General features: G+C 38.7%; 1 protein-coding gene across 1 annotated transcript in view; it reads left to right on the forward strand.

Moving 5' to 3' along the window:
* LOC103007135 (uncharacterized) overlaps positions 1 to 19,710 on the forward strand; it is a 243,392-nt gene that overhangs the window by 10,747 nt on the left and 212,935 nt on the right. Inside the window, 1 exon segment of the mRNA XM_057555781.1 lies at positions 16,335 to 16,395. Within this exon segment, the coding sequence (XP_057411764.1) occupies positions 16,335 to 16,395 (61 nt within the window).

The raw sequence follows: 19,710 nt of genomic DNA on the forward strand, positions 1-19,710 counted from the left end.
GCAAACTAAAAAACTTATCCTGAGCAATGGAGGCAATTAAGATAGTTGTAAGGAGAAATTACAACAAAACAAATCAAAACAAACTCTCCTCGGAGAAATTAAAGAAGGTATCGCTTTCCTAAAACAATAATAGGATGCCAAAAAAAAAAAAAATCAGATAACAAAAAGAATGCTTAGAAATTAAGTCTAAGTGGAAATTAAAAAAAAAAAAAAGACTCAATAAAAGAGTTGTAAGACAAAGTTAAAGAAATGTTCCAGGATGTAGAAAAAAAAGCTGTCAAAGATTTAGAAAATATGGGAAAGATAGTTAAATGAAGCAGAGAGTCCACCCAGGGAATCAAATATTTGATGAATTGAAGTTTCAGAGAAAGAGAGGAAAAAAAAGAAGATTGATGGGGAAGTGAGAATCATAAACATTAGATGAAAGGGCCATTTAACCTTGATGCCAAATCCATTCTCCTTTGAGTAGCACAGGGGTCATGACATTGTAATAAGAGGAAAAATAATTTATCAAACAACATAGTCTTGCCATAAGTTTTATTAACACATTCACAATTATAAAGCTTATCAGGTTTTGGTTGTTAGGATTAATTTGTAGACAAAGCAAAAAAATGTTATAATTATTATGGTTATAACAGAATGTACAGTTCCATTCTTGACAAAAAGTGAAGGTATAGTTGAAAGAGATTTGGAGATAAAAGATTGGAAGAAAGGTGTAGGAGGGATGTGCACCCTAAGATGCTCGTCTTATAAAAGTAGGAAGTGATGAGATACTCTTTATATGTTATGGAATAATAGAGGTTCAATATTATTCAATGTAACCATTAGAAGGTATGACAATTGTGGAATCCAATTAACGTCCATAATTTGAAGTGATGCAGAGAGAAGGGGAAAGGAGAAGAGTATAAATGAGATACATTTAAATCATGCATCGCATACTAGTTTGCTAGGACTGTCATAACAAAGTACCACAAGGAGAATCTGTTCCACTCTTTTCTTCTAGCTTCTGGTAGCTTTAGGTGTTCCTTGGCTTGTAGACGGTGTTCCTCCTGTGTCTTCACATAGTCTTCCCTCTATGCGTAGCTGTCTTTGTGTCCAAATTTCCCTTGTATAAAGGTACTCCAAGATTCCTGTCCCCTGGATATGTAATCAAACACTAATATAAGTACTGCTGTGAAGGGATTTTGCAATAATTAAAGTCGCAAGTCGGTTGATGGTAAGATATAGAGATAATCCAGGTAGGCAAATCTAATCACATGCGCCCTTTAGAAGCAGAAAGTTTTCTCTGGCTGGTGGTAGAAGCGAAAGTCAAAGAGATTCAAATTATGAGAAGGATTCGATATACTATTGCTGTCTTGCAGACAGGAGGGCCACATGATAAGAAATGTGGTTGCCTCTAGAAGCTGAAAATGGTTTCCAACTGACAGCCAGCAAGAATTCAGGACTTCGGTCCTACGGGTACAAATAACTGAATTCTGACATTAATGTGAATAAGCTTAAAAAAGGACCTCAAACCAGATGAGAATATAGCCAGCTGACATCTTGATTTCAGTCTAAGCAGAGAACCCAGCCATGCCATGTCAGATTTTTGATCTATAGTAATAAATGGATGCTATTTCAAGCTGCTGAGTTTGTGGTGATGTTTCTGTCACAATGAAAAACTAATACAAGTATCTTGTAAAGAGCAGAAAATTTTAATCTGAAGGCCAATTTTCCCATTTTTTCAATGGGTCATTCTTTTGGTGTTATACGTAATTGTAAATAGGACAATGTCACAAACATTTTCTTTTATGTTTTCTTCTATAATTTTTATAGTTTTAGCTCGTACATTTAGATCTATGATCCATTTTGAGTTAATTTTTGTGGATGGTGTTAGGTAAGGATCCCTATTAGTTTCCTTGGGCTCCCATAACAAAAGACCATGACAGACATTTATTCTCTCCCAGTTCTGCATTTAATTTTTCAGTTACTTCAGAAGTCTGCAATTAAGGTGTCAGCAAGGCTGTGCTCCCTTCAAAGCCTCTAGAGAAGAATCTTTTCTTGCCTCTTCTAGTTTCTGGTGGTTGCCAATAACCCTCCGTGTTCCTTGGCTTGTGGCAGCATAACTCCAATCTCTGCCTGAACCGTCAAATGGACTTCTTCATTGTGTCTCCAAGTGTGCTCTCTCCTCCCTCTTATAAGGATACCCGGCATTGGCTTTAAGGCCCACCCTGATCCAGTATATCCTCATCTTAACTAATTATATCTGCAAACACCTTATTTTCAAATAAGTTCACATGCTGAGGTTCCAGGTGGACATGAATTTTGGAGGGACACTGTTCAACACAGTACTGGATATAAGTTCATTCTTTTGTTTTGTTGCTGAATTTGGTTTACTAATATTTTGCTAAGGATTTTCACATTTATGTTGATAAAGGGTATTGATCTGTAGTTTTCTTTCCTTGCAGAGCCTTTGCCTGGCTTTGGTATCATAAAATAAAACTGGCAACTGTTCTTTCCTCTTTTATTTTCTGAAAGAGTTTGTGAAGAATGGATACTATTTGAATATTTGATCAAATTCAGTCCACTGATGTCATTTGGACCTGGGCTGGTTTTTTTTTTAATGGGAATATTTAAAATTACTAATTTAAATTCTTTACTTGTTTTAAGTACATTGAATTTCTATTTTTTTCTTGAACCAAGTAGGGTAATTTCTAGATATTTGCCCTTTTTCTCTAAGTTTTCTAATTTATTAGTATAAGGTCATTCAGAATATTCCCTTGTAGTCTTTTAAACTTTGATTAGGGTCTATAGTGATGTCCCACTTGCATTGCTAATTCTTATAATTTATATCTTTTCTCTTTTTTTCTTGGTCAGTCTGGTTTAAGTCGTATCAATTTTGTTGATCTTTTAAAAGAACCAACTTTTGGTTTCAATAAATTTCTCTATTGTTTCTCCTTTTTATTGATTTTCACTTTAATTTAAATTTTTCCTTTTTTTCTTGCTCTGAATTTAATTTGTTACTCTTAGTTCATTAAAGTGAAAATGTAGATTAATGATTTAAGACCTCCTTTTATAATGCAGCTATTTTAAGCTATAAATTTCTTTTTAAACCCTGTTTGCTGCATCCCATGTTTTTTTTTTTTTTTTTTTTTTTAAATATTTGGTATAGTCCATTCCTTCTACTTTTTTTTTTTTTTTTTAAAGGATTTTCTTATTTATTTATTTATTTATTTATTTATTTATTTATTTATTTTTGGCTGTGTTGGGTCTTCGGTTCGTGCGAGGGCTTTCTCCAGTTGCGGCAAGCGGGGGCCACTCTTCATCGCGGTGCGGGGACCGCCCTTCATCGCGGTGCGCGGGCCTTTCTCTATCGCGGCCCCTCCCGTCGCGGGGCACAGGCTCCAGACGCGCAGGCTCAGCAATTGTGGCTCACGGGCCCAGCTGCTCCGTGGCATGTGGGATCCTCCCAGACCAGGGCTCGAACCCGTGTCCCCTGCATTAGCAGGCAGATTCTCAACCACTGCGCCACCAGGGAAGCCCCCCCATGTTTTTTGATATCTTGTGTTTTCATTTTAGTTCAGTTAAAATTATTTTTTAAGTTCACTTGCAGTTTCTTCTTTGAACCTTGAGTTATTTAGAGTGGGTTGTTTCATTTTCAAACATTTACAGATTTTCAATTTTTGTTGTTTTTGATTTCTAATGTAATTCATTTGATGTCGGAGAACATACTTTGAATTACTTTAATTTTTTAAATTTTTGATACTTATTTTATGGCCTAGCATATGGTATCTCCTAGAGACTGTTCCACGTGCACTTAAAAGATGTTTATTCTCCTGTTGTTGGTTAGATGTTCTCATAAAACTCAGGTAAGTCAAGTTGGTTAGTAGAGGCGTTCTTCTATATCCTCTTTGATTTTCTTTCTAGTCCTATCAGTTATTGAGAGTGTCCGATTATGTTGTTGAATTATTTCTTCTTTCGCTGTCAGTCTCATTTCATAGATTTTGATGCTCTGCTGTTAGGTCATTATTTTTTCAGATATTTTCTCTACCCCTTTATATTTCTTTTTTTTTTTTTTTTTGAAATTCACGTTCTTTTATTTATTTATTTATTTATTTTTGGCTGTGTTGAGTCTTCGTTTCTGTGCGAGGGCTTTCTCTAGTTGCGGCAAGTGGGGACCACTCCTCATCGCGGTGCGCCGGCCTCTCACTATCGCGGCCTCTCTTGTTGCGGAACACAGGCTCCAGACGCGCAGGCTCAGTAATTGTAGCACACGGGCCCAGTTGCTCCGTGGCATGTGGGATCTTCCCAGACCAGGGCTCGAACCCGTGTCCCCTGCATTGGCAGGCAGATTCTCAACCACTGCGCCACCAGGGAAGCCCCTACCCCTTTATATTTCTTATCTCTTCCTAGGACTCTCATTACATGTATGTTGCTTATGCTTGATATCTCATAGGTCTCTGAAGCTCTGTTCATTTTTCTCCACATTTTTCCTTTCTCTTCTTCAAATTGGATAATTTCTATGGATCTATCTTTAATATTCTTAATTCCTTCTTTACTATCTCATTTCATGAGTTGTTGAACCCATCTAGTGAATTTTTCATTGTAATCATTACATCTTTCAATTCTGGAATTTCCATCTGACCGTTTTTATAGTTTTCTTTTTTATTTTTTAAGATTTCTTATATTTGAGTCTGTTAATACATTTTCCTTTAATCTTTTAGCCATGGTTTCTTTGAATTCTTTGAACATTTTATAAAAAATGCTTTGAAGTCTTTGTCTACTGAATACAACTTCCTTACCCACTCAGAGTTAATTTTTGTTGACAGCTTATTTTCCTGAATATAGGTCACACTTTTCTATTTCTTCACTGTCCTATAAATTTTTGTTGAAAACCTGAATCTTAGATAATATGGTGTCACAAATATGATTTTGAGTTTTTGCCTTGAGGATGACTATTGCTGCTGTTTTATTCTGTTTTCGCTGTTTGGCTTGTTTTAATTTATTTTGTTTTTAGTAATGTTTCTGAACTTAATCTGTTGAATGTGTCTTCCCTGTGATGTGTGGCTGCTTCTGTCTCTGCTCAGTTTTTTAAAAACTTTAATAAACAGTTTCAGCTTGGCTCTATAGAGGCTCCTCCGTGTCTGCACAGCACGGTGGTCAACCAATGACGGTCCACAGACACCTTGAGTCTGTAAGATCTCCCTCCTCTGCTGATGGATCTGGGTGTGGGGCTGGGAACATGTTTAAAAGTCAGTTTTCAAAAATTCACGGACTTACTTTCTGCCAGGTCATCCCGGGTCTTTCCTGCGGATCTGCACAGCATCCAAGTCAACTGGGGATGTGCAGACAGCTTGGCTATTCTTGAGTCTTCCCTGCACATGTGCACGGTCAACAGGGATCTGTGGAGTACCCATTTAGCCCTTCTTTGGCTCTCTCAACTCCAGGATCTCCTTGTCAAATTTCGGATGAGTTGAATGGTCTACTGTTCACCCCAAGTGGGATTGCAACTCAGGGTAATAGAGCCATGGGCTGTCATCACTTGTTTCCCACTGATTTTGCTACTCTCACTCACAGTGTAACTGAGTATGGGTTTTCTGTCCTCAGCACCAAAATCCCCTTCCACAACAGTGAAACTGCTGGTTTTTATTGCCAGTCCTTCCTTGGAAGCACTACTACATTGGCCCAGCTGGAGTGGTGTGAGGGGGCACTGCAGATATTGGAGCAACCTTGGTCAAGGGTGTACCCACAGTACTTTCCTTCATTTCTGCAGTTTTTCACAAATGCATGTTTCTCCGTCTGTTGTTTGCCTCTGGTCTTTTTCCAGAGACTGAATTTATTGTTTTGGATCTTTCCCCCTTCCAATTTTAGATTGTTTCTTGGGGGCTAGGATTTGACCATCTCTTCATTCTGCCATAGCCATGTCCCTCACCATCATTTTTGAAAGATATTTTCCTTGGGTATAGAATTTTTAAACTTAGTGTTGTTTTTCTTTCTGCACTTTAAAGATGTCTGTCCACACTCTTCTGGCTTGCAGAGTTTCTGATGAGAAGTCTACTATAATTCTTAACTTTGTTCCTCTATGTGTGATATGCCTGTTTTCTCTGATTAGCTTCAAGATTTCTTATTTGCTGTTGGTTTTCAATGGTTTGTATATGATGTGTATACATGGGTGTGTTTTATCCTACTTGGTGTTTTCTGAACTCCCTTGACCTCTGCTTTGGTGTCTGTCATTAATTTGAGGGAATTTTTAGTCATTATTCCTTTGATGATTTTTTTGCCTATCTTTTTTTCTATATTCAAAATTACAGGTGTGTTAGTCCATTTGGAATTTTCCTACTACTTTTGGATACTCTGCTCTATTTTGTTTTGTTTTGTTTTTTTGCTGTCTTTTTATCTTTCTGTTTTAATTTGGGTAATTTCTGTTGCTGATAGATTGAGTTCAACTGATTTTATTCTCAGCTGTACTGAGACTACTAATAAGTCTGTTGATGGCATTCTGCATTTCTCTTACCATATTGTTCATTTCTACATTTCCATCTGATTCTTTATTATTCTATCTCTCTGCTGAAATTCCTCATATATTCATTATGTTGCCTACTTTTTATATTAGAGCTTTTAACACATTAATTACATGTTTTTTCCATCTTTATTGAGATATAATTGACATATAACACCATGTAATTTTAAGGTGTACAGAATGATGGTTTGATATACACAGATTTTGCAAAATGATTACCGCAAAAAGGTTAGTTAACACATCCATCACTTCACATACTTACCTTTTTTTGGTAATGAGAACTTTCGAAATCTACTCACTTAAGTTTCAAGTAAAAAATACAGTACTGTTAACTATATTTACCAAGCTATAAGTTAGATCACACAACTTATTTATTTTAGAACTGGAAGTTTATACACTTTGATCACCTTCACCCATTTCCCCTACATCCATACTTCCATCCCAGCAGTGACAAATCTACTTTCTGTTTCTGTGGGGTTTTTGTTTTTGTTTTTGTTTTCAGATTCCACATATAAATGAGACCATACATTATTTGTCTCTGTCTAAATTTCATTCCTTTTTATGGTTGAGTAATATTCCATTGCATATATAAGCCACATCTTCTTTGTCCCTTCATCTATCGATGGACATTTAGGTTGTTTAGATGTCTTAGCTATTGTAAATAATGCTGCAGTAAATATGGGGTTGCAGATGCTTCTTTGACATAGTGATTTAGTTTCCTTCAGGTATATACCCAGATGTGGGATGGCTGGATCATATGGTAGCTCTATTTTAATTTTTTGAGGACCCTCCATACTGTTTCCCATAGGGGCTGCACCAATTTACATTCCCACCAACAGTGTACAAGGTTTCCTTTTTCTCCACGTACTCACCGGCACTTGTTATCACTTGTCTTTTTGATAACAGCTTATCAAACACGTGTGAGGTGATACCTCACTGTGGTTTTGATTTGCAGTTACCTGATGATTGGTGATGTTGACCTCCCTTTCATGTACCTGTTGGTCATTTGTATGTCTTCTTTAGAAAAATGTATATTCAGGTCCTTTTCTCATATTTTAATTGATTTTTTTCACTATTGAGTTACATGAGCTCCTTATATAATTTGGATATTAACCCCTTATCAGATATATGATTTTCATGCAATCCAGTTGGTCATTGGCTGTGGTTTGCTGTTGGGGGTGATTGCTAATTTGGCTCTCTGGTCAGGTGGGGCCTCCAGCTGTACCCACAGTTGAGTTGGCTTGGAGACCATGCTCTACAGTTAGACAAAGTTGCTGTCTGTAATCCCGGGTTGGGTGGGATCGCAGGCTATCTGCTCTGTGACTCCCTGCCTGGGCAAAGCCACAGTCTGTGTTCAGCAATCAAGCAGGGCCATATGCTGGGCTCCACTGCTGAGTGGGGTTGTATGCTGGACTCTGAAGCCGAGCATTACTGTAGACTGGGCTCTGAGGCTGCTCTGGGTCACTATTCAGGCTCCGTGATTATGCAGGGTCAGGGTCAACAACTGGGCAAGGCTGCTGGCTTGGGTCGCTGGCCAATATAGGCTATAGGATGTGCTCTGCACCTACTGGGCATCTGTGGCCATGCTTCCCGATGGGGCAGGACTGGAGGTTATGCTCGGCAGTTGGGTGGGACTGCAAGTTTGTACCCTTGCTTGGTGGGCCATAGGATGTGCTCCATGGACACTTAGCTCTTTGGCTTGGGATTCGAACAGACAGAACTGTCAACTGAGCTTTCTGCCCACATGGGGCCACCAGCTTGGCTCTGAAGATGGGAAGAGCTACTAGCTGGGATCTCTTCTTGGACACTGTGGTGAGCAGGAACCTGGTGTCAACAAGATCAACAAGATCTGAGCAGTGGTTGCTATAAGCTCTGACACCTTCTCCATCTCTCTTTGATCCCCAGTGGCTGAGCTCCAAAGGTTCCCCCAGTGATTCCCATGAAGTTAGACCCAAGTGAGTCTCCCAGGTAACACCCCTCAATGCTGGGGAAGCTGAATATCCACCTTGGGTTCTCTTGATCATACTGGGGAAACTGTAGGCCCAGGGGAGCCCTCGGTTAAGCATTGTGTTGGCCTGGGGGAGGGTTGATGCAGTCAGTGAAACCGCTCCTCTTGTCTTTGCAATGCCGTCCTTCTGGATCTCTGTTGTCCAGGGGTATATTTCAGCCTCACCCTCTGGGTTTTGGGATTTTTACAATGGTGTCTGGTCCGTGGATAGTTGCTATCTTCTTGTGAAGGGGAACTGAAGTCAGGAATCACCTATGTTGCCAACTTGATGACGTACGCCACTTTATCTAGTTATATTATTTAAACTTCTCTCTCTGGTAGTTCTGACATCTGGGTCAGATCCAAGTCGGCTTCTGTTGATCGCTTTGTCTTCTTGGCAGGGTGTTTTGTTTTGTTTTTCCTTGCTTTTTCACTTGTCACCTAACAGTGTTTGAAAGCTGGTTATCTAGGGTAGAACAGTAGAGACTGAAGTAGATATTATTCATGCCCAGAAATGGCATATCTTTTATTTTGTTAGTCTTTGCATGTGGGAGGTTGGTCCGTCTCGTGAGTACTTGAGCTGGGTTTGGTTAGGGTTAGGGTTATCGTCAGTGCACCACAGACTTAACTCCTGTCTTAGTCTTAACCTGTGCTTAGAATGATGGCTGGTTTTCAGAGAAGGTTCCTCCATGTCTGCTCAAACCTCAAGTTTAAGTTTTTCCATTGTGACTGTACTTGAGGGAGCATCGGTCTCCATAGTCTCCCCTCTCCCAGCTGTACACTGACGTTACTTGCTGCTCAGTGCCTGGTAGCCTCATGGTAAACTGAGCAGGTATTCTTCTCAGGAAGGAGCTGTGTCTCTGTGCCCCAAGGATGGGGTCATCTCAGATCCTGCCCCTCTTTCTTAGGTAGGAGACTTTCAAGAGTTTGATCCAGGATGTTTTCTTGCCCCTACTCCAGGGCTAGAGGGTATTTTTGTGTTCTCTTCTCTCAGCTGCAATGGGTCTTAACCTTGGCTGGGTGCAACAGGGTTTGCTAACATTCTCCAGAAAATGAAGGCTTTTGTTCCTGAAGGGAGATAAAGGTGGAGTATCCAGGTGGGCCTTTGCATTTTTCTACAGTGGCTCTGTTGCATCACAAGAGAGGCTTTCTCTGATTCTCAACGGCAGCTTTATTGACATTTTGGATTGGATAGTTCTTTGTTGTAGGGAGTTATTCTATGTATTGCAAAATGTTTAGCAGTGTTCCTGGCCCCTAACTACTGGCCACAAGTAGCATCCTTCCAGGTATGGAAATAAAAAATGTCTCCAGACATTGCCAAATATCCTCTTGGAGGTATAATTGCCCCCTAATTAGAACCACTGCTCTGAACTCTCACCTTACGCCCAGTTTTCTCCTGAGAACCCAGGAGGTCCATGGAGAAGAGCCTGTGAATATTTGTGAATTACCCTTGTGTCTGAAGATCCCTCAAGTTCTATATTCTCACACTAGGTCACATTCAGACCTGGTTAACAATTTCAGAAATTTGTTAAAAATTTTTAGCTGAATTCTCCTTACTGGCTTCTAAGGGGTTTCATGTCTGCTCCAGTAAGCAAATGCTTGCAGCATGTTGCTCCTTAGAGACATTGCTCTTTCCTTAGATTTTGGATTAGTTGGTTATGCTGTGATGTCAGCTCCCTGGTGGGTTTCATAAGAGTTGTAAATTTGCAGACATTCAGGATTTTTTTTTTTTTCTTTATGTTTGGCAACAACACCCTTTCCAGCTTTCTATACCTTAAGTGGAAGCCGGAAGTCTGGCATATATAATTTTTAAATTTTCTCAACTATTATGCAGAGAAATTGGAGACTTTTAGAGGTTAAGCAACTTCCGCATGTGCAAGAGATTTGCACCAGTGTCTTTCTAGCTGTAAACACAAGTTTATTCCATAGTGTTATTCTGACTCTTTATTTAAATGATAGTGTGTTAGGTTTAACTAGTGACTTTCCAAGGTAGGTTTTATATTCCCCTTTTTATTTATGCTCTAATATAGATTTAGATCGTAGTACAGAAAACTACTGGGCAGAATGAGAGAGGAGTACTAGTAGACCAGTTTGTTATTATGGGTGTCAGCTTACTCTCATGTCTCTCCCAGAGGTGTCAAATTCAGATGTCTGTAGAGGCCAGGCAAGAAATATAAATGAGTGAAGTGTGCTGGGTCTGTGATCGCTATCATTTTCCTTGACACTTGTGGCTTTACTTTTGAGAGTGGCAGGGATACAGAGAAATATTTCTTTATAAGAAAAACAGCAGAGCAAGCAGAATGATATGTGGGTACTCTGTCTCTCGCTCTGCCTGAGGACTGGCAGAATTTATTTGACCTGCAAATTTTTTTTTTTTTTTTAGATTGAGGCATGTTGTGACAGTTCCTGGGCACTGTCTACTGTTTTAAAAAGTCACCCATTAAAGTTACCTGTCTGCTCCTGAGATCATTTCCTTCAACATTAAATATTTGCCAAGCACCCACCACTTGCCAGGCTCTGTTCTAGGCTCTGAGGATGCAGCAATGAAGTCAGCAAGACTTGCCTTTATGGAGCTTACATTTTGGTTTGTGGTCTGCAACAGGGAGAGGGGGGACCCTAGACATTACTAACACTGCCTAAAAAGCATGCTGCCACCACGCACCATCGATGTTGCCGAATTTTTAAATTTTTCAAGAGAAGCCAGAAGTCGGATTTTGACTGCAATTTTCTTATTTTTAAATATTGGCTCAATATGTTTTAAATTACTGTGGAGGTCAAACAAAACATGTTTGCAGACAGAATCTGGCTTGCGACCTCTGTCTAACACCATTTTTGCCCTTGCTGGTCTGCTTGAGAAGAAAAATGCAATGGAATGACAGCTGTAGCCGTGCTAATTCCCTTCTCTGGAAGCAATGAACCAGTTGTCAGAGATTTGGCAATGCCAGGATTTAATTTGCAATACAAGGTCAACAATTTCAGTGAAAGCCATTTTAAGATCAGCCTTAAAACAAACCAAAAAAAAAAAACAGTGACTGTACAAATTAGCTTTTTAGTGATTATTAACCTGGGCCCAACAGGATATGGTCAACGGGTTACTTGCAAGCAGGTTATATTGCAGTTATCAACCTGCTTGCAAGTTTGAGGGCAGCTTTAAAAACGTGATTCCTATTGTAGGCTGCTTGAATTTCAACAAACATGCTACTCCGTGGTCCAAATTTGTAGCCAGAGTGAAAATTCCATAATGGTGCTCATGAGTTCATTAAGTCAAGTGTTCCTGAAAAGCCTAAAACAAGGTTTGGCTTGATAAATTGATAGCGTTTATAACTGCTATTTTTCTTTTCTTTCTTTTTTCTTTTCTAATGAAAAGAACGCTACTTTGGACTTCCTTGACAATATAGGTCATGCAGATAGTTTGGCAAATATATCAGTTTTCTGATGGGCTCCATCTTTTGCTAGTTATACAAGTGATAGGTCTTTAGGGGGTGTGGTGGCTTTTCATAAAGCACTAATTTATTGAAATTATGATTTGCTGACAGATTCTACCCATTGTTGTCTGAACTTATCATTCTCATTTTCATCGCCCCTCTGTTCTCATAGTTCTTCTCCATCCATCTTTTCCTATTTGACTCCTAATCCTGCCTGCTCCTCAGCGTGCACTCTGCCGTCCGTGTATCCTTCTCACCGATCTGGCCTCTGGCACTGGCCTCACACCTATTTTCTCCATCTACTTGTTGCAACTTTTAGTAATTGGGTCATATTTTACTTTTTAACAGTTCTTTCTTACTTTGGAGGCCGTCAAATTAAATTCCCAGGAATTACACTCGGCACACACATTCAGGTATCAATGTTTAGGCCAGAACCAATACATTGCCCACGTCTCTTTATGCCTTACAGCCAGGTCACATGCTCTCTGATTCTTCTTCAGCTCACGGTGGCTGGATTATTCTTTTTTTTTTTTTTTTAATATCTTTATTGGAGTATAATTGCTTTACAATGGTGTGTTAGTTTCTTCTGTATAACAAAGTGAATCAGCTATACGTATACATATATCCTCATATCCCCTCCCTCTTGCGTCTCCCTCCCACCCTTCCTATCCCACCCCTCTAGGTGGTCACAAAGCACCAAGCTGATCTCCCTGGGCTATGCAGCTGCTTCCCACTAGCTAGCTATTTTACATTTGGTAGCACATATATGTCCATGCCACTCTCTCACTTCATCCCAGCTTACCCGTCCCCTTCCCCACATCCTCAAGTCCATTCTCTACATCTGCGTCTTTATTCCTGTCCTGCCCCTAGGTTCTTCAGAACCAGTTTTTTAAAAAATTTAGATTCCATATATATGTGTTAGCATACGGTATTTGTTTTTCTCTTTCTGACTTACTTCACTCTGTATGACAGACTCTAGGTCCATCCACCTCCCTACAAATAACTCAATTTCATTCCTTTTTATGGCTGAGTAATATTCCATTGTATCTATGTGCCACATCTTCTTTATCCATTCATCTGTCAATGGACACTTAGGTTGCTTCCATGTCCTGGCTATTGTAAATAGAGCTGCAATGAACATTGTGATACATGACTCTTTTTGAATTAATGGTTTTCTCAGGTTATATGCCCAGTAGTGGGATTGCTGGGTGGTATGGTAGTTCTATTTTTAGTTTTTTAAGGAACCTCCATACTGTTCTCCATAGTGGCTGTATCAATTTACATTCCCACCAACAGTGCAAGAGGGTTCCCTTTTCTCCACACCCTCTCCAGCATTTATTGTTTGTAGATTTTTTGATGATGGTCATTCTGACTGGTGTGAGGTGATACCTCATTGTAGTTTTGATTTGCATTTCTCTAATGATTAGTGATGTTGAGCATTCTTTCATGTGCTTGTTGGCTATCTGTATGTCTTCTTTGGAGAAATGTCTATTTAGGTCTTCTGCCCATTTTTGGATTGGGTTGTTTGTTTTTTTGATATTGAGTTGCATGAGCTGCTTGTAAATTTTGGAGGTTAATCCTTTGTCAGTTGCTTCATTTGCAAATATTTTCTCCCATTCTGAGGGTTGTCTTTTCATCTTGTTTATGGTTTCCTTTGTTGTGCAAACCATCAAAAATTAAATACAAAGAAAAAATATTAAAAGCAGCAAGGGAAAAACAACAAAAAACACACAAGGGAATCCCCATAAGGTTAACAGCTGATCTTTCAGCAGAAACTCTGAGAGCCAGAAGGGAGTGGCAGGACATATTTAAAGTGATGAAAGGGAAAAACCTACAACCAAGATTACTCTACCCAGCAAGGATCTCATTCAGATTTGATGGAGAAATTAAAACCTTTACAGACAAGCAAAAGCTAAGAGAATTCAGCACCATCAAACCAGCTTTACAACAAATGCTAAAGGAAATTCTCTAGGCAGGAAACACAAGAGAAGGAAAAGACCTACAATAACAAATCCAAAACAATTAAGAAAATGGTAATAGGAACATACATATTGATAATTACCTTAAATGTAAATGGATTAAATGCTCCAACCAAAAGACATAGACTGGCTGAATGGATACAAAAACAAGACCTGTATATATGCTGTCTACAAGAGACCCACTTCAGACCTAGGGACACATACAGACTGAAAGTGAGGGGATGGAAAAAGATATTCCATGTAAATGTAAATGAAAAGAATGCTGGCGTAGCAATTCTCATATCAGACAAAATAGACTTTAAAATAAAGACTATTACAAGAGACAAGGAAGGACACTACATAATGATCAAGGGATCAATCCAAGAAGAAGATATGACAATTGTAAATATTTATGCACCCAACATAGGAGCACCTCAGTACATAAGGCAAATGCTAACAGCCATAAAAGGGGAAATCGACAGTAACACAATCATAGTAGGGGACTTTAACACCCCATTTTCATCGATTATTCTTTATTACCTCTGTTTGGCAGGCTGTCTCTCAGTTGTAAGGCATAGGACTACAAACCCCAAATTCCAGCTCATGGAGCCTTGGAGAGTGACATTCCTTATTGCAAATGGTACTTGATCTAAGCTCCCAGAGATTCCATGAGACCGAGGAATACTCGGTTTTACTTCTCCAGTGATACCTGCTTTTAAAATGATACACCACTTGGTTCTATCAAAGTATTTTCTAGATTCAACTACATGCTTTCTATGAGAAAATGAAGGGATCGTGATCTTATTTCACAACTGTACTCAGTCTTACTGTACCAGTATTGCATTCTAAATATTGGTGCAGAAAGATGTTTAAAATGCAGCCTTCTGTGAAGGGAGAGAAGTGGTCTGCCTCGTTTGGAAGTCTCCTGAGCACTATATTGATGTGAATAGAGCCAACCTGTGCTTCTTGGCTCGCATGTTTTGAATTCTATGTCTCCAAATAAATTTATGATGAGAAAAACATGACCAACTTTACAAATTACAAACATTTTAAAGACGAATATTAACTGTTAGATTGATAGCAAATTCAAGGAAACAAAAGAAAACAGATTTCCACTTCACGTTCATTCCCAGTAATAGATGTTTTTGAATTCCTCTTCAGTCACTGTGCCATGGAACAAACAAGCAAGTCAAACTTCAATTTCTGTTACTTGACTAAAATGTTCTCATTTTGATGTCAGTTTTTTCTTTTAAATAATTTTACACGTATTTCCTTTATTTTAGGAAGTAATCGATATATCCTTTGCATCTTTCATGTCGCTCTTACATAAAAACGAGTTTTAAAATTAACACTAAAAGGACTAAAATCTTTCCTTTTGCAACAATGACTGCCACGTAAGAGCTCACTTGCCCTTTGTGGAGTGACTTTTTAAAACTATGACTGAGAGCTCTGAATAAAAAAATAATATTTCATATATATCATTCATACATGATGTACTTTGTTTTACTGCCAAATACTGATAACCATTTCAAAAGGGCAAATTCCAAGTTTAAAAGGCTCTTTTGGTGACTATTTACAGTAATCTAATAAATGCTGGGGCTATCACTCATTTCCCATTTATTATAATCATCTGGCCCCGGATTGTATTCTAGTGTAGTATTTTTATCAATTGAAATAATAGCAAATGGAATAGCTTACAGATTGAATTTGATAATTTATTGCATGACTCTAGGAGTTTTATGAGCGCTACAAACACATTTCCTTTTGTGAAGTGTGTGTGTTCCATATCTTTGCTGGATAATGTTCTCAGGATTTAATCTGCTTGGTACCTAAGTACACATATCTATCATCGAATTCATCAGATATTATCTACTATGACAGTTGCATAACCAGATTCTAATTTTTAAAAAGAGAAATATAAAAGCTACCAAGAGCATGTGACAGCAAGTTTTCGTCATAAACTTCAGTGCAGTCTGTACTGGCCACATTTTAGGCATAAAAACAGGAAGTATAGGCTGTCTAGATGAAGTTTGAATTTTTCCTACAGATTACTTTTGTAAAGCATCTTGTGAATATTTGCCAGCTCTCAGTTTATTAGGAGTCTGGCTAAGCAAACAAGAACAACAACAATGTAAACAAGTTACCACCTGTACAGCATGGCGAACTACACTCAATATTTTGTAATAACCTATAAGAGAAAAGAATCTGAAAAAGAATATGTATATGTATAACTGAATCACTATGCTGTACACTGGAAACTAACATGACATTGTAAATCAACTATACTTCAATAAAATTTAAAAAATTTTTTAAAAAGACACCAAATCAAATCCTATTGGCTTTATACTGAGATTTTGGGGGACCATTAAGAAGCATCATAGCTCTATCTCTCTTACTCCAAATTGCTTAATATGTCTTAAAATGGGACCAATTTATTCTAGTTTTCAAATATTTTTCTTTTTTAGAGGAACTTGACTTAAATCTGTGCATTGCCAAGGGCAAGGAGCCGAGAACATGGATAGACAGGTAAGATTGATAAAACAGTAGCCCCTTCTTTGATTTTTATCTTTTTCTTTAAAAGCAGCCTTTTAAGCTTTATTTTTCATAATATTATCTGTGGAGGGAAAGTACAGAAGTGAGCAGAAATGTAGTCTCTTTTGCAGCACTTACGAATAAAGAGGATGATTAACGAGTGTAGCAGACAATGTAATAGCAAAAGAGTCTCTAGAAGTTAAACAAAAGTGCCTTCAGAATTTCCAAGGATTCCCATAATCCATAGTAGGGCTTCACTGTGCCTACCCACTGTTCTATTTTTGATTAGATTTATAAACACAGCACCACATATTTTCATGTGGCTTATCGCCCAGGGGCAGAATTAGATTGACTGCGCTGAAACTGTGAGGCCTGTGAGTTTTGGGCAAGGGCTAGAGTGAAATAAGTAGTGTAATTGTTTTTGTGGAGTGACCGTGGGACCTCCTCTGTTCTGAATTACACATGGCTCAACCCTTTGACCTAACCAGACTCGGCAGTGGCTGGCGGAGCTCCTGAAGCTGTGCTGAAAGGGTCCATCGCTGACAAGTTGGAAGGTTCTCTGTCAGGCGAGGTTCGGGCCAACAATCATATTAAACTAGAGTAATTACCAGTGAGACCACGTCTGTGACCACCACAACTTCATTTAACCCGTCATGATTATTTCAACAGGAAGTGCCAATGTGAGAAATTTGTGGAATCCAAATGTAGCATGGGCCCTTTGATTAACAGAAGATATATAAATATAATTTACTAAATTTTGGATCATCTTCAAGGATGTTTTGCCAAATTATTCAAACATTATTATGATGATTTTTTAAAAAATATGTAAAGTTTGGGAAAATGCTATAAGCCATAACTAAAGTTCTTTCATTGCAATGAGCTTAATTTAAATTCTTGAAAAATAGATGACAGCCCACTGATATAATGCCTCAAAGGAATCAAAACTAAGGGGGATGCAGAGAACTTCTAGAAAAGGTTGGAGAGAATCATATGTGCTGACATTTTTGCATTTGCTGGAAATTTAATCTGTGATTCACATGATAATGATTTAGATAAATATATCTGTATCTATGTATGATATGGAAGTCAGTCACTTGAAGTTTTATTTTCGATTCAGTTCTTAAATTTTTGAAGGCAATATAAGCAGAGGACTTTGGTTTACTTTCAAGCACTTGACATTTTTTTTCCAAAGCTAGTCCCATTTCTGAAACATATCTAAAAAGTTTTTATCCACTTTTTTTTTTTCATGGCCAGTTTTATAAATTAAAGATCTCTATAGGTGTTTTATCTTACAACAACTTGGAAATCATTTAGCATTGAAATGTTTTCTTTCTCATCTGAGGCAACTCAGGCTGAATATTAATTCAGTTCTTAGTTAAATGACATTTAATTTTTTTAAAAATAATATGCAACTTTATATTTTTTGAGTGTTATTCTTCTACTCTGGGAACACTAAAAGATGAAAATGGGGAGGTCCTTATCAGATCATTTACAGAAGAAAAAACACTATAATATCCTATAAGCCCCCCCAATAAAATTGCATTCAGCCCTACCCAGTCTTATTCTCATTAGCAGTGAAGAATGTGCTCCCCACGTAATCTAACATGGAATGCTTAGAGCAGACAGGTGCAAATTGCAAGCTGTTTCACTTTGGCTGTTATCCCTTAAATCGACGAAGTAATAGACTGGGCGAACAAAAAGAGTTCCAGCTCAAGCCGAATAAATGAAAGTCTTAACAGGGACACACCAGCTGGCTAGGAGAATTCAATGTCGTGGACACTAAATGTTACCTTTATGCCACTTGCCAAGGAAGACGGCTTCAATGACACCCCCTATCTTTTATTATTGAGATGACGTTGCTTCCAAACCGTATTTTGCTTTATTGTAAAGGCAACACGATGGCCGAAGTGGGTGAGAACAGAAGCCAACATACCTGTTCCTGTTTACCATCATTACACTCCTTGCAGCAATTCAGGCATGATTGGGTTCCTGGAGGTGGACCAGATTGACAGTATTTCTATCCGTGCCTTTTTTTTTTTTTTTTTTTTTTTTGGCTGATCCAAGCAAAGCCCCAGAGCAGTGAAACAACAAAAACAATCACCACCACCCCTCCTCCCCAGCATGATGACGGTACTGGGCTAGTTGGCCGAAAAAAAACAACAGTGGTTCATGTTAGGAACACCTAGATTAATTTCGTGGAAGAGACATGCCACGCCAGGCTGCGTAGGAATCTAAGGTATGCATCTCTGAAAAGGGACCCTGAGTCTGTCATTCCAAAGTTGCTTCTTCCCATGACTCCCCGGTACGCCCTGGAACCGCTGTCTGGAAGAAGGAACTTGAACTTTGGCTCTGAGGCCGCTGAGCGGGTCTGACTGCGGGGTCCTCCGCGCACGTGAAGGAGGGCGAAGACCCCGGAGCCGGCCTTGTTTACAGCCGGGCAGGAGACACAGATGCGGGCTGACGGTTTCATGAAGCACAATCGGTTGATCCCAGATGCAATCTGACTGCCCTGACTGAGCTGTGCAGTATGCAGAATTCACTCTCTTGCTGGTCTGTGCCCACCAGGCTTGGAGCCGCGCTGCCCGCGCCCCTCGGCCGTGGCTGTGAGGGCAGCCAGAGCTGGGCACTGCCCCCGGGGACCCGATGCCTCCTGACAACAATCACATTCTTTTAGAAACTTCCTAGGTCTTGGTTGTCACTGGTTAGGAATGAGTTTGTGGCTGTGGCGCGCGTGTGTTACTCGATCGTTGATTTCCTTTCGAGTTGAGCGAGTCGGCATCAAAAGACATTTGCTGCTTTGTAATGAAAAGGAAAATATCATCGAAAACACTGTCAGTTCTTACAAATTTCAGGCAGGTTTTTTCCTCCTTTGTTCAGATCACAAAGTATTACTTATTTTCTTCTACACTCTATCATATACTTATATTTAACAGAAGAACCTTCCCAAAATTTCAAAGAAAGACCTTTAAGAGACATAGATTTATCACTAAGCACACATATAAATGTGTTACTAGAAACTGCTCATTTTGATTTTAAAGTTAGAGTGTATTATATCAGTTAAATGGAAATGTGAAGGAAAAAAGCCATGAGGAATATCTATAGTAGTTTTAGTTAAGACTTCTATATATTTTGCTTTCTTTTTTCAGAACTAAATAGATATCAGTGAGAAGCAGGAAGATACTAGGGAATAAATTTTGTTTCTTTAATTTAATTTTTGGGATACAATATGGATACTTCACACATTAATGTGAACTCATTAAAAATAATAACACATGAGTGTGCTAACTTATCAAGAGGTAATGAATGAAG

This window comes from Balaenoptera acutorostrata, chromosome 10, assembly GCF_949987535.1.
Source record: "Balaenoptera acutorostrata chromosome 10, mBalAcu1.1, whole genome shotgun sequence".
Lineage (NCBI taxonomy): Eukaryota > Metazoa > Chordata > Mammalia > Artiodactyla > Balaenopteridae > Balaenoptera > Balaenoptera acutorostrata.